At 36.4% G+C, this 16,169-nt stretch overlaps 1 protein-coding gene across 2 annotated transcripts in view; it reads left to right on the forward strand.

Moving 5' to 3' along the window:
• The window catches only part of SPTA1 (spectrin alpha, erythrocytic 1), a 199,218-nt gene that overhangs the window by 129,111 nt on the left and 53,938 nt on the right, over window positions 1-16,169 (forward strand). For both annotated transcript variants that reach the window (XM_037039373.1, XM_037039374.1), the window contains exons 30-36: window positions 3,734-3,877; window positions 5,558-5,661; window positions 5,890-6,052; window positions 6,304-6,435; window positions 6,931-7,068; window positions 7,253-7,357; window positions 10,060-10,268. In XM_037039373.1, the coding sequence (XP_036895268.1) occupies window positions 3,734-3,877; window positions 5,558-5,661; window positions 5,890-6,052; window positions 6,304-6,435; window positions 6,931-7,068; window positions 7,253-7,357; window positions 10,060-10,268 (995 nt within the window). The remainder of the gene's footprint in view (window positions 1-3,733; window positions 3,878-5,557; window positions 5,662-5,889; window positions 6,053-6,303; window positions 6,436-6,930; window positions 7,069-7,252; window positions 7,358-10,059; window positions 10,269-16,169) is intronic.

Genomic DNA, 16,169 nt, shown 5'->3' on the forward strand with positions numbered 1-16,169 from the left:
CCAGCAAGTTTTGGATTGTTGTGAGTTCATTTTCATTTGTTTCCAGAAACTTTTTGATTTCTTCCTTGATCTCATTCTTGACCTGTTCACTGTTTAATAGCATGGTATTCAATCTCCATGAGTTTGAGTGGTTTTTAGTTGTTCTTATGAGGTTGGTTTCTAGTTGCAGTCTCTTGTGGTCAAAGAAAACATCTGATATAATTTTAATATTCTTGAATTTATTGAGGCTTGTTTTGTGTCCTGTCATGTGGTCTATCTTTGACAATGTTTCATGTGCATTTGAAAAGAATGTTTATTTTGCTTCTTTGGGATGAAAGGCTCTCTCTATATATCACTTAAGTCCATTTCATCTAGGGCATTGTTCAACGTCACAATATCTTTGTTGTTATTTTGTTGGAAGAAATATTGATTTCTGACAGTGGGGTATTGAAATCCCCTACTATAATTGTGTTGCTGTTTATATCTTTCTTGAAGTCTTCCAAGATCTTTCTTATGTATTTGGGTACTCCTATGTTGGGTGCATATATTTTTATAATGTTTATGTGTTCTTGATGGATTTTTCCCTTGAGTATTATGAAGTTTTCTTCTGGGTCTCACTTCATGTCCCTTGTTTTGAAGCCTGTTTTTTTCTGATATAAGTATTGCTATCCAGGCTTTTCTTTCCTCTTCATTTGCTTGGAGTATATATCTCCCGCCCTTCACTTTCAGTCTGTATAGGTCTTTTTTTCTAAGGTGGGTCTGTTCTAGGCAGCATATGTGTGGTCCTGATATTTTATACAGTCAGCTATTTTATGTCTTTTGTTTGGAGCAATTAATCTATTTATATTCAAAGTTATTATTGATAGGTAGTTATTCATTGCCATTGTTTAATACTTGTGTTCTTTTCTTTGTCACTCTTTTTCTTCCTTTTCTTAAAGCAGACCCTTTAGCATCTCTTGCAGAGCTGGTTTGGTGGAGGCATATATTTTTAGACATTTTTTTGTCTGGGAAAATTTGTATTTGGCATTCCATTTTAATTGAGAGCCTTGCTGGATGAAGTAGTGTTGGTTGCAGGCCTCTGGTTTTCATTACTTGTAATATTTCTTGCCATTCTCTTCTGGCTTGGAGTGTTTCCATTGAGAAGTCAGTTTTTAGCTTTATCTGGGCTCCCTTGTATGTTACTTTCTGTTTTTCCTTTGCTGCCTTGAAAATTTCTCTTAGTGTTGAAATTTTGACATTTTAATTATGATGTGTTTTGAAGTGGACCTCTTTGGCTCCCTCCTGACTGGGACTCTCTGTGTTACTTGGATTTTTCTCTCATTTCATTAGGGAAGTTTTTCATCATTACTTTTTTAAACATTTTTTTTATCCCTTGCCCTTCTTATTCTCCTTCTGGTATCCCTATTATATGTATATTATGACTTTTCATGTTTTCTTGCAGCTTCCTTCCCACCTGTTTGTTCTTTCTGAGTCTCTCTTCCTTTTCTTGCTCCTTCTGGTTTTTTTCCTACCTTGTCCTACAGATCACTAATTCAATACTATACTTCATCTAGCATGCTTGTAATTCCGTCTAGTGTTTTTTTTTTATTTCTGAGATTTTATTGTTCATTTCTTCCTGGTTTTTGTTTATAGTTTCTATTTCCTGTTTCATACTGTTGTAGTTCTCACTCAGTTCCTTGTAGTTGTCTGTGAGTTCCTTGGGCACCGTTATAAGTATTATTTTGAATTTCATATCTGATAGTTTGCTTACCTCCATTTCATTTAGCTCTTTTAGTGAGGAGCCTTCCACTCTTTTTGATTGTCCCTTCCACTCTTTTTGATCAGGTCCCTTTTTGTCTCCCCAATTTAGGTGTGTGTTTTTATTTGTTTCTGCACTTCCTGATGTTTTGCTTTTCTTGTTATCCTTGTAGAGTGTAATTCTATGGTAGGAATTATATGGGGTTCAGTGGTGTGGTCTCTTTGATCTCCTTGTCTGTGATCTCCTTTGATCTGTGGATGCTCTAGGTTTGCCATTTCTTCTGTTAGTGTGGGCTCTTTTGTTGTACTTAGGTTTTACCTTTTGGTGGTTCGTTTGTTGGTGGTTTCTCTACTTCAGCAGGTATATTGATGTCCATAGCTCCCTTCTATTCTGTGTATGATCAGTGGCAGGGGTTAGGCAAAATGGATTAAGACAGGTAGAGTATTCTATGGGATTTAAAGTACCAGCAAGTGGAGAAAAGATAGGAGATTCTTCGGATAAGTATACTGTTAACTGTGATTTTTCACCCAACTAGCCACTTTTGATAATATGTGAAAGAGAGATGAGAATCACGTTAGAGGGGAGAGAGGAGGATTGTGAACTGAATTCAGAAAACAGTGCTTGTTCAAGGTTAGATAATGAGATGTAGTGAGAGTAAAGGATGGAAAGTAGGCATAGTGTGAGAGAGAATAGAGTTAATCACAACAATAATGATCAGGAATAAAGTAAAGTAGGCTAACATCAGGGCAGTTTTCTGTGTAGTATGTACAATTGTATGGATCAATGATTATTTACAATAATACTGGAACAACAACAATATCACAAGAAATATATAATTTGGATAAACAGAATAAAAAGTACTTGATCAAAGAATCAAGTATTTTTTTTTAATTTACTTTTTTTTTTAGAGAGAAGGAAAGGGAGGGAGAAAGAGAGGAACAGAAATATCAGTTTGTGGTTGCCTCTCTTGGGCCTGCAATCTAGGCATGTGCCCTGACTTGGAATAGTCCAGCAACACTGTGGTTTTCAGGTCAGCACTCAACCCACTGAGTCACATCTGCTATGGCTAATTTAAATTTTTATTTATTTATTTTTTAGACCTAATGTGTGCAGAGCACCAGCAATACAAAGATTAGTAAGGTAGTGTCTATTCTCTTAAGTAGTGACATTAGTCATGTAGATAGATTATTTCAGTATAGTAAAATTATTAATGAAACAATATGTATGACTGTTTTGAGGCTAATGAAGAAGAAATGGTTAACACTTTTGAGGGAAAAGAGTGAGAGTGTTACAGGGTACCCTGAAGGGGGAATGTTTACTAGTCTTAAATAACCAGCCAGCATTCACAGGATTAGAATATGGGACATAGAATCCCAAGAATGTAGCATAGCTTATATGAAAACATAAAATGTAATTACAGGGTCCAGTACAGTTGTCCCCCATTTTTTTATGGGAGATACATACCAAGATCTACAGTGGATGCCTAAAACCACCGATAGTACCCAATCCTACTTATAAAATATGTTTATCTACATATATACCTATGTTAAAGTCTAACTGATAACTTAGGCATAGTAAGAGATTAACAACAATAACTAATAATAATACAGAACAGTTATAGCAATATGCTATAATAAAAGTTATGTGAATGGTTTTGGGACTGTTCTTAAGTAAAATGAGGACTTCTTGAACACAAACACCATTGATACCATGACAGTCAGTGTAATAACCAAGATCTGTAAATGACTAAGAGTTGGGAGGTATATAATAGCAGGGATACACTGGGCAAAGGAATGATTCATTATCCAGGTGTAACAGAGCAAGATGACAAGGTGTTTCAATACTCTACTCAGAGTAGCTCATAATTTGAAACTTATGAATTGTTTGGTTTTTCCTGGAAATCCCATGTAATAGTTTCTGACTGCTGTTGACCTCAGGTAACAAAAACTGCAGAAAATGAAACTGTGGATAAGGGATGACTAATTTGTCATATACTTCTAACTTGATTCCCCATAGTTGTTCCAAGGGAACTGTGATCAGGTTGAGAGCTGGATGTTGGCACGTGAGAATTTCCTGAAGTCAGATGATAAGGGTGCCTTACACAATCTGGAGGCCTTGATGAAAAAACGTGATGATTTGGACAAAGCAATCACTGCCCAGGTAATAACAACTAATTACAACTGTTAATAAGTTTAATGAGTTCTAAAACAACTGTTAATAATGGTAACAGAAATCTTACATATGCATGTGGTTTTATAATTTAAAAGTATTCCCATTTGCTTCTTACAGGAAACAAGGTAGGCAGGGTAGCTTTATACTTTGTATCAGTCTAATCTAATCCACACATAGCACTGGACTTTCTTACTTTACATCCAACTTTTAAAAACCTGAATTTTAGTTGGAAGAGATTTTTTTAAATGATGTTATTTATTTATTTTTAGAGAGGGAAAGAGAAGGAGAATGAGAGGGAGAGAAATATCAGTGTATGGCTGCCTCTCACATGCCCTGCACTGGAGCCTGGCCCACAACCCAGGCATGTGCCCTGACTGGGAATCAAGCTGAACACCCTTTGGTTCACAGGCTAGCACTCAATCCACTGAGCCACACCAACCAGGGCTGGATGAGATTTTTTATACTTTCTATTCCAATATTCCACCCAATGCAGGAATTACTCTCCACAGTGGCCATGGGAAGTGTCAAAGAAAAAAACTCACTACCACACAAGTAGCCCCTCTCAGTATCATTATTAGTGCTTGTTCTCTTGTTGATTTAAAACTCTCTTCCCTGTAATGTTTTTACTGTGGGAGTCTCCATTCAGCAGAGTCCTCCCAGCTGTCACAGATGAAATGAGACTTCCAAGATAAGATCTTCTTGGGAAGAAGTGGCTGGCTAATCTCTCAGAAAAGAGCCTCGAGTACCCTTTTCCCTGGGTGTTTATTGAGTTTGATTCACACAGAGATACATAGTATGCATGAAAAGCTCACCAATCAACGTCCAAAAAGCTGCAGTCATGAAAAACTGATATCATCTACAGATAATAATTGGAGAAACTCAGGGATTGTCTCTGGTCAGAGTTGGTGAGATATGCTGACTCCAGAAAGTTATTTGCAGTGTGTATTATAAAGTAGGGAGTTTCACTCCCTACACTTTGAGTTCAATTATATGGTTTATACCAACAGGGTTATTACTCAGCAGAGCAAGCCTTAAAGGAAACAACGTACATTCTTCATCAGGCCTGATTTGCCCCCGGGAGCCATCCATTCTAGTGCAAGGCCACAGCTGCCTCTGGCATTGTTTTCAGACTGAGTTAAGTCAGGGGAGCAAAGCAGTCAAGAGGTTAGGAGACTTCTTACAGGGTGAGGGTCTTTCTGCCTCTTCTCTATAGTCCCCTAAATCCTTCCCTGAGGACCCTTTTTGCAGCTGTACCTAGCTTATGTTGTCCCTCCCTTGAGGGATATTACCTGTCATTGACTAACCAGCCATCTTTTGGGGCCAAACAGGGTGAAGTGAAGGAGGCAGGGACTGTGCTTCTGTCAGGAGGATGGGTTCTGTCTCCTTAGTGGCTCATAGCCCCAAGGCCTTTTCACTCAGTGCTAGCCATGGGACCCTTTTGCCATTAATGAGGCTATAGTCCCTGAAATCAGGCAGGATGGCTCCCAACAGTTTACCCTTTGGTCTTGGTTCTGTTTCCCTTTATGAAGTCAAAAGGAAGAATATTTGTTCTTTTTTTAGAGAGTCTGAGATTATACCAGGATCTAACCAACAGACATCTGGTCTCTCTCTCTCTCTCTCTCTCTCTCTCTCTCTCTGCCTCTATTTCTATCTCTATCTCTCAATTAGGAAAAGAAGATCATTGAGCTAGAACATTTTGCTGAACAGCTCATAGCTGATGACCACTACGCCAAGGAAGAGATTGCTACTCGCCTCCAAAGGGTGCTAGACAGGTCAGGCCTAAAAAATTGTTTTCTGAGCTACAGTAAGATGCAGCAAAGTGACCTTTCTGTTTTCATTGGATATAGGTAGACAATAGGTAGATAGATAGATAGACAGACAGACAGACAGATAGAAGAAAGGACAAACTGGCAAACGAGAACATTCATAGATATGCTATTAGAGCTTGAGGGAAGAATAGAGGAATAGAGGGCAGAGAGTGATCTAGACCCCTCTTTCAGATGGAAGGCTCTCAAAGCTCAGCTGATTGCTGAGTGGACAAAACTGGGATACTATGCTGACCTAAAACAATTCTACCGTGACCTTGAGGACCTGGAAGAATGGATCAGTGAGATGCTGCCCACAGCCTGTGATGAGTCCTACAAAGACCCTACCAACATTCAGGCAAGCTCAAAATAGGAATGTTGAAAAACTTCAGCATGCCCAGACTGTTAGATGCATAGTCATTTCCTTATATTGCACAGTTTTTTTTACTGTGATCACTGCTTCAGGGACTTCTGAGTCTAATGTGGAGCCTTCAGAAGCCATTATCATTTTGGTTATGAAAGAAATATTAACTCTTCTTTTTTAATAGAAGTTACCCTTTTCTTGCTTCCCTAAATGAGAATGTAATTAAGTTTCTTCTTTTCCTTCAGAGGAAATACCTGAAGCATCAGACCTTTAAAAATGAGGTCGATGGTCGTGCTGAGCAAGTAGAAGGAATCATCAACTTGGGGAACTCTTTAATTGAGCGGAGGGAGTTCAATGGCAGTGGAGAGACCATGAAGGTAGAAGTTCTTCTCAGCATGGATTTTGGGCTACAAAGGCACATGAAAATATATTTTTTACCATTTTATTACTTCCACGTGTAGGGGTACAAAATATGTTCTTTGGTTAATAGTCTTCATTGATCGTTGCACAAGGAAAGAGGAAAACAGTGATGCTCAGTCCTTATTGCTCCTATCACACTTAGTACCTATAACTCCAGGAAGGCTTTAGGCTTAATATCTAAGCATTATCATACTTGTTTTATATTTCTATCCCTACTGCCAAGAGTCTTCGGCATTTAGACATCAGCCTCTGTAAGCAGGCCAGTGCCCATTCTTCAAATTTCTAATACCTTCTATTATTTTCTTAGATTAAGCATACTGATTTAAAACATGTGCTATTCAAGTACTGGAAATTTTTATTAGTCCCTATCTTCACAGCATTCCTATATATTTTCAAGTTCTTGTAGGACTCATGATTCTAAAGATAATAATCTCTCAATGTATTTCTGTTAGGGTCAACTGGAAGAGCTGGAAAAACACTGGGACAACCTGCTTGAGAGAACAATTGACAAAGGGCAGAAACTCAATGAGGCCAGTCGCCAACAGAGGTTTAACACAGGCATTCGGGATTTTGAGTTCTGGCTCTCAGAGGTAATTGCAACTGGAAATGGTGGGAGCATCAGAGTTTAATGAATGCTTATCACGTAATCAGAGTTATGCACAAATTATTTTCCTGACTCTTCTTAGGAAAGGTTTGGGGACACACTTACTAATCTTGTTATTCTTAAATATAGTTTTAATCTGGCAGCTTTGTTGCTTATTCTTCTATTCCCAGGCAGAGACACTGCTGGCCATGAAAGATCAGGCCAGGGACTTGGCTTCCGCAGGAAACCTACTCAAAAAGCATCAGCTATTAGAAACAGAGATGTTGGCCCGAAAGGTAAGAGGTTTTGGAATCTCACTCCTCTGGAATGTCCATTACAAGAACAAAAATGTTTCCTGTCACAGGGGATCATTTGAAAATACAGTGTTGCAAAACTGACCTTAGTGTTCTAAGGCAGCATTCATTATAACCATGTCAAATCCATGAGCTACAGAAAGATTGCAACAGTCACTTTTAATCAATGACCATTAAATAATAGATTCTAAGGCTCCAGGAAGTGGATTCTAAAAGCTATCTTGTTTATTTTTTAACTACTCTATTCATATAAACTATCATTCCAAGCTGTATATCTGATCTGGTCTTTGAAAGGAAATAGACGTTTATTTTATAGAATTAGAAAGAAAACAATAAAATCAGATGAGAACATATACAATAAAGTTAAACTATACACTATAAAATTTAATAGATATTCCAGTAGCAGAGATTTGTCCTTATAGAAGTGATAAACATGCTGGCGGGTCTTAATTTCATATTGGAGAATTTTATATTATCAGTTTTATTGGGTAATACAAATAGCTACAGGAAATACAACAAGTAAAAAGCTTTCTTATTGAATTTACTAGAGTGACATGGGTTAATAAAATTATATAGGTTTTAGATATCTAATTCTATAATTATCTGTATACTGTATTGCGTGTTCACCACCCCAGGTAAAGTCTCTTTCCATTGCCATTTATCTCCCTTTACACTCTTCTATCTCCCTCTCTTCCCTTTCTTTCTGGTAATCACCATACTGCTGTCATTGTCTATGAGTTTGCTTTTTTGCTTAACCCCTTCACCTTTTCACCCAGCCTCCTAACCTCCTTTTCCTCTGACAGCTGCCAATCTGTTCTCTGTATCTATGAGTCTTTTTAAATTTTGTTTGTTAGCTTATGTGGTTCACTAGATTCTACATATAAGTGAATTTATGTGGTACTTGTTTCTCTGTAATTGGCTTATTTCACTTAGCATAGTACTCTCCGGGCATATTTATGCCATCACTAAATGTAAGATTTCCTTCTTTTTTATTGTTGAGAGGTATTTCATTGTGTAAATGTACCATAGTTTTTTTAATCAAGTAATCTTCTGATGGGCACTGGGCTGTTTCCAAATATTGGCTGTTCTAAATAATGCTGCAATGAACATAGGGGTGTATATACTCTTTTAAATTAGTGTTTTGGATTTCTCCAGATATATTCTCAGAAGGAATAGCTCAGTCATAAGCCAATTTCATTTTAAAAATTTTGAGGTAAGTCCATACTGTTTTCCACAGTGGCTACACCAATCTACATTTCCACCAACAGTGCACAAAGGTTTTCTTTTCTCGACATCTTTGCCAACACTCGTTTGTTGATTTATTGATGATAGCCTTTCTGACAGGTGTGAGGTGGTATCCCATTTCTCTGGTGATTAGTGGTATTGAGAATCTTTTTGTATCTCTATTGGACATCTGTATATCCTCTTTGGACAAGGGTCTATTCAGGTCCTTTGCCCATTTTCAATTGGATTGTTTATTTTTTGGTGTTGAGTTGTATGAGTTCTTTACAAATTTTGGATATTAAGCCCTTATCAGATACCATATGATAAACCCGTAGCCAACATCATACTTAATGAGCAAAAATTAAAAGTATTTTCCTTAAGATCAGGAACAAGACAGGAATGGACACTTTCACCACTCTTATTTAACTTAATACTGGAAGCCTTAGCCACAGGAATCATATGAGAAGAAATAAAAGCCATCCAAAGTGGAAAGGAAGAAGTGAAAGTGTCATTTTTTGCAGATGACATTATACTATATATGGAGAACCCTAAAGATTTCACACACACAAAAAAAATATTATTAGAACTAGCAAATTCAGTCAAGTAACAGAACACAAAATAATTAGCCAGAAGTCAGTTTTATTTTTTATGCACTACTAATGAACTATAAGAAACAGAAACTTAAGAAAACAGTCCCATTTACAATTGCATCAAAAAAGAAGTAAAAATCTTTCTAAGTTTTATATTTCAGAACTTGATTAAATGCCCTGTGGCATCACTGGAGGGGGTTAGATTTTGACTGAAAAGAGACACAGAAGATGCTATAAGTGTTCTGCGGCCAACTTAAGAGTAGTTCTTATGGACTATTTCAATAAATCAATCTGCATCAAATTTATTACTCAGCAGAAGACAGACCTGTTTTTGGACAGAGTGCTGGCTCACCAAGATCTTACTTTCTTGTTGGGAAGAGGAAGGAAATACAAGCTAAAGATAAGAAGAAAAAACAGAACACATGAGGGAAAATATGCAATTTGAGTAATGTAGTAATGCTATCTATGTTGCCTCTTGATCGTGCCCTTTCCAATCTGGGTTAAAAGAACACAATGTCAAGTTTATTAACTTTAAAAAACAATTTCTTTGACATATTCTTTTTAGAAACATTTTATTTATTTATTTATTTATTGTTTAGACAGATGGGAAAGGAGGGGGAAAAGGGGAGAGAAACATCAATGTATTGCTACTTTTCACTCACTTGCCACTGGGGCCTGGCCTGTAATCCAGCATGTACCCTGACTGGGGGCCAAAGTGGTGACCCTTTGGTTTTCAGGAGGGCACTTAATCAACTGAGCCACACCAGTCAGGGCTTTTTGGCACAGTCTTTTAACTTGAACCATCAGTGGTTAAATTTGGGAATCTACTTGATATCTGTATTATTCACTGAGTATACTTGGGCTTTCTAGGATGCACTCAGAGACCTGAATGAGTTGGCTACTGATCTGCTCTCCAGCGGGATGTTCAATGCTGACCAGATTGTGAAGAAAAGGGATAATATCAACAAGCGCTTCCTAGGTGTCCAGAATTTATCAGCCCTACACCATGAGAAACTGAAAGAAACCTATGCCTTGTTCCAGTTCTTCCAGGACCTGGATGATGAGGAATCTTGGATAGAGTATGTACTACCAATTCACATTGCATTAATGATTCAAGAGAGTAAGTAATCCACCAAATATGTTTGTAATTGATGCTGAAATGAAATATGTATTTTTTATTTTTTTTTTTTGCTGTGGGTATTACTCCTCAATCATGTTTTCCTCAGCTTAAAGTTAACAACAATTTTATTTTTCCTAAATTTCCTCACTGTATGAAGGCACAGGGCAGTAAAAATAAAGGGAATGCAGAGCAGTTCAAATAGTCTGGGAATAAAATTAAGAAACCAAGCATCCCTAAGTAGATGAGTGGATGAAACAGCTACAGGACATTTACACAATGGAATGCTACTTAGCTGTAAAAAAGAAAATTTTACCCTTTCAAACGGTATGGATGGACTTGGAGAACATTGTGCTAAGTGGAATAAGCCAGTCAGAGAAAGAAAAATACCATATGATTTCACTCATATGTGGAATCTAGTGAAAAACTGAACTAACAAAGAAAATGGGAACAGACTCATAGGTGGAGAACATAATGATAGCCAGTGGGAAAGGAGGTTAGAGGGTAGAAGGGTTGAGCAAAAAAGAAATAAGTATCATGGACCTGGACAACAGTGGGGTGATGCTGGGGGAAATGGGTATAAGGGGAGTAAATGGTAATGGTAAAAAGACAATAAAAATTAAATTAAAAAAGAAACCCTTAAGTTTTAAAATGTTGAGAGTTTGTTTTCATTTGGTTCCAGAAAATTTAAATTTCTTTCTTGATCCCATTCTTAACCCATTCATTGTTTGATAGCATGCTATTCAATCTCCATGAATTAAAATGTTTTTAAATTTTTTCCTTGAGGTTGGTTTCTAGTTTCAGTCCCTTGGTCAGAGAAAATGCTAGATATGATATCAAATTTCTAGAATTTGCTGAGTCTTATTTTGTGTCCTAGCATGTCATTTATATGTTAAAATGTTCCATCTACATTTGAAAACAATGTGTATTTTGTTTCTTGGGTATGAAAGGTTTTACATACATCAGCAAAGTCCATTTCATGTAGTACATTGTTCAGTGTCACAATATCTTTGTTAGTATATATATTTTTAATATTTATTTATTATATTTTATTTTTTTAAAGATGAATCATTTATTTTTAAGTACAATTCTCTGCCTTTCTCCCCACCCCACCTCTCACTCCCATTCCAGGCATTCCCACCTCCCTCTCTTGATTCCATCCTGCATTGGTTTTGTTAATGTGTTCTTTATAGTTGTTCCTAAAAATCCTTTATCCTTTTCCCCCCATTATGCTTTCCCATCTACCCTCACAAATTGTTACTGTCCATTTGTTCTTAATTTCAGTGTCTCTGGTTATATTTTACTTGCTTGTTTGTTTTCTCTATTAGCTTCCACTTACAGGTGAGGTCTTATGTCTTTCACCACCTGGCTTATTTCACTTAGCATAATGTTCTCCAGTTCCATTCATAATGTGACAGAGGGTAGAAGCTTCTTTTTTGTTTCTGCTGTGTAGAATTCCATCTGTAAATGTACCATAGTTTTCTGACTTATTCATTTACTGATAGGCACTTAGGTTGCTTCCAGCACTTGGCTATTGTAATTGTGCTGCTATGAACATTGGAGTGCATAAGTTCTTTTGGATTGGTGTTTCAGGGTTCTTAAAATATAATCCTAGCAGTGGAATTGCTAGTTGAAAAGGCAGTTCCATATTTAGTTTTCTGAGGAAAATTTATACTGTTTTCCATAATGGCTTTGCTAGTGTACAATCCAGCCAACAGTGCACTACGGTTACCTTTTCTCCACATTCTTTCCAACACTTGTCTATGATGGTCTTTCTGATTGGTGTGAAGTGGTATCTCACTGCATATTTAATTGGTGTGTCTGATGGCTAGCATTGCTGAGCATCTTTTCATATGTCTCTGGACACTTTGTATGTATTCCTTGGTGAAGTGTCTGTTGAAGTCCTTTATCGATTTTGTAATTGGCTTGTCTTTCTGGAGTGGAGTTGTGTGAGTTCTTTACATACTTTGAAGATCATACTCTTGTCTGAGGTATCTTTTGCAAATATGTTTTCCCATATAGTTCTCTTTTCATTTTAATATGGTGTTATTTAACCATGCAGAAGCTTTTTAAAAATTTCATATTTAATTATTGTTCAAGTACAGGTTTCTGTCTTTTGCTCCCATCCCAGCCCACCCCCCAGTGCTCCCCACCTCCCTCCCATTTCCACCCCCCTTAGTTGTTGTCCATGTGTCCTTTATACTAGTTCCTGTGAATCCTTCCCCTTTTTTCCCTGAAATTCCCTCCCCTCTCCCCTCTGGTCCTTGTCAGCCTGTTTTCTGTTTCAGTGTCTTTGGTTATATTTTGCTTGCTTGTTTGTTTTATTGTTTAGCTTCCTGTTAAAGGTGAGATCATATGTCTTTCAACACCTGGCTTATATCACTCAGCATAATGAAGCTTTAAATTATGATGAGATCCCATTTGTTTATTCTTTCCTTTATTTTCCTTGCTCTAGGGAACATATTAGTGAAAATACTACTTCATGGAATATCTGAGACTTTCCTACCTATGTTCTCCTGAGGACTTTTATGGTGCCATGACTTATATTTAAGTCTTTTATCCACCTTGAATTTATTTTTCCATATGGTGTAACTTGGTGATCAAGCTTCAATTTTTTGCATGTAGATGTCCAACTCTCCCAACACCATTTGTTGAAGAGGCTATTTTTACTCCATTTTATGCTATTGCCCCTTTGTCAAATATTCACTGACCATAGAGACTGGTTTATTTCTAGGCTTTCTATTCTGTTCCACTGGTCTATGTGCCTGTTCTTATACCAGTATCAGATTGTTTTGATTATGATGGCCTTATAATACAGTTTGATGTCAGGTATTATGATCCCTCCTACTTTGTTCTTCTTTCTCAAAATATCTGCAGCTATTTGGGGTCTTTTATGCTTCCATATAATTTTTGAATTGTTTGTTCTATATCTGTGAAATATGCCATTGGTACTTTAATAGGTATTACACTGAATCTATAAATTGCTTTGGGTAGTAGGAACACTTTGATGATGTTAATTCTTCCAACCCATGAACATGGAATATGCTTCCATTTGTTTGTGTCTTCTTTAATTTCATACTTCAGTGTTGTATAGTTTTCTGAGTACAGGTGTCTTACAACCTCAGTTAGGTTTATTCCTAGGTATTTTATTTTTCTTGTTTCTATATCAAATGGGATATTTTTCCTGATTTCTGTTTCTGATATGTCATTGTTGGTGTACAAAAAAATGCTTTTGATTAATGAATATTGACTTTATATCTCACTGTTTTGCCAAACTTATTCATCTCGTTGAGGTTTTGGTGGAGTCTATAGGATTTTCTCATCTTCAAACAATGACAGTTTTGCTTCCTGCTTTCCAATTTGGTATTCCCACATTGCTGAGTGGTTCGATCATAAATGGGTGCTGTACCTTATCAAATTCTTTTCCTGCTTCTATTATTATGATCATATGATTTCTGTAATTCCTTTTATTTTTGTGATGTATTAGATTTATTGATTTGTACCATTTACTGAATATTGTACCATCCTTGCGTCCCTGGCATGAATTCCACTTGATCATGGTGTATGATCTTTTAAATGTATTTCTGGATGTTGGTTGCCAATATTTGGTTGAGGAAATTAGTGTCTATGTTCATCAGTGATATTGGCCTGAAGTTTTTTTTCTTTGTTGTGTCTTTATTTGGTTTTGGGATTAGGATGACGATGGCTTCATAAAGAGTTTGGGAATCTTTCATTTTCTAGGATTCTTTGAAATAGTATGTGAAAGATAGGAGTTAGCTCTTCCTTAAATGCTTTTCAGAATTCTCCTATAAAACTGTCCAGTCCAGGATTTTGTGTGCTGTGAGTTTCTTTTTTATTACTGCTTTAATTTCATCTGCTATTATTGGTCTGTTTAGGCTTTCTGCTTCTTCATTAACTTTTGGAAGAATATATGTTTCTAGAAAATTTTCCTTTTCAGCTAGATTTTCAAATTTCTTGGCATATAGTTCTTCATAGTAATTTCTTACAATTCTTTGTATTTCTGTGGTATCAGTTGTAATCTCTCCTCTTTCATTTGTGATTGTGTTTGTTTGGATCCTCTCTGCTTTTTCTTGTTGACCCTGCTTAAAGGCTTGTCAATTTAAAATTTTCTTTCAAAGAACCATCTCCTAGATTTATTGACCCTTGGAATTACGCTTTTAGTGACTATGTTTTTTAATTCTGCTCTGATCTTGTTTATTTACTTCCTTCTACTTGCTCTGGGCTGTCTTTGTTGTTCCTTGTCAGTGTAGAGTTAGGTTGTGTATTTGAAATGTATCTATCTTTTTTAGGTAGGCCTGTACCACTTTGAACTCCCCTCTCAGGGCTGCCTTTGCTGTGTCCAGCAAGTTTTGGATTGTTGTGAGTTCATTTTCATTTGTTTCCAGAAACTTTTTGATTTCTTCCTTGATCTCATTCTTGACCTGTTCACTGTTTAATAGCATGGTATTCAATCTCCATGAGTTTGAGTGGTTTTTAGTTGTTCTTATGAGGTTGGTTTCTAGTTGCAGTCTCTTGTGGTCAAAGAAAACATCTGATATAATTTTAATATTCTTGAATTTATTGAGGCTTGTTTTGTGTCCTGTCATGTGGTCTGTCTTTGACAATGTTTCATGTGCATTTGAAAAGAATGTTTATTTTGCTTCTTTGGGATGAAAGGCTCTCTCTATATATCACTTAAGTCCATTTCATCTAGGGCATTGTTCAACGTCACAATATCTTTGTTGTTATTTTGTTGGAAGAAATATTGATTTCTGACAGTGGGGTATTGAAATCCCCTACTATAATTGTGTTGCTGTTTATATCTTTCTTGAAGTCTTCCAAGATCTTTCTTATGTATTTGGGTACTCCTATGTTGGGTGCATATATTTTTATAATGTTTATGTGTTCTTGATGGATTTTTCCCTTGAGTATTATGAAATATCCTCTGGGTCTCTTTTCATGGCAATTGTTTTGAAGTGTGTTTTGTTTGATATAAGTATTGCTACCCAGGCTTTTGTGTCTTGTCTATTTGCTTGGAATATTTCTTTCTAAACTTCACTTTCAGTCTTTTTAGATCTTTTGTTTTGATGTGGGTCTCTTGTGTCCAGCATATGTGGGGCTCATGATTGCTCATTCATTCAGCTCTTCTATGTCTTTTTATTGGAGTACTTAATTCACTTATGTTTAAGGTTATTATTGATAGGTATTTGTTCATTTTCCCTCTTTGTACCTGTGTTCTTCTCTCTTTCATTTCTTTCCTTTGTCTTCTTTTAGTAGTCCCTTCAGCAAATCTTGTAGGACTGGTTTGGTCAATATGTACTCTTTCAGCCCTCTTTTATCTGGGAAAATGCTTATTTTGCCTTCTATTTTAATTAGAACCTCACTGGGTATAGTAACCGTGGTTGCAGGCCTTTGTATTTCATTATTTTATATATCTCTTGCCACTCTCTTCTGAATTACAGTGTTTCTGTTGAAAAATCAGCTGCTATTTTTATCAGGGACTATTTGTATGTTCCATCTTATTTCTCCCTTGCTGTTTTTAAGATTCTTTGTCTTTAATACTTGGGATTTTGATAACGATATGTCTTGTCATTGACCTCTTTGGTTTCATCTTGATTGGGACTCTCTGTGCTTCCTGACTTGCATGTTTTTTCTTTCTCTCTAGTTTTGAAAAGTTTCCTGTCATTATTTTTTCAAAGAGGGTTTCTATCACTTGTTCCTTATTTTCTCCTTCTTGTGTTCCTATGATTCAAGTGTTGTTGCACTTATATCATCCTGGAGTTCTCTTAAACTATCTTCATTTTTTTTTTTTTTTTTTTAGTCTTTTTAGTGTAGCTGCTCTACCTTGGTGTTTTTTTCCACC

The sequence above is a fragment of the Sturnira hondurensis genome, unplaced genomic scaffold (genome assembly GCF_014824575.4).
Source record: "Sturnira hondurensis isolate 20B ecotype Veracruz unplaced genomic scaffold, ASM1482457v3 Scaffold0025370, whole genome shotgun sequence".
NCBI classification, from domain to species: Eukaryota; Metazoa; Chordata; class Mammalia; order Chiroptera; family Phyllostomidae; genus Sturnira; species Sturnira hondurensis.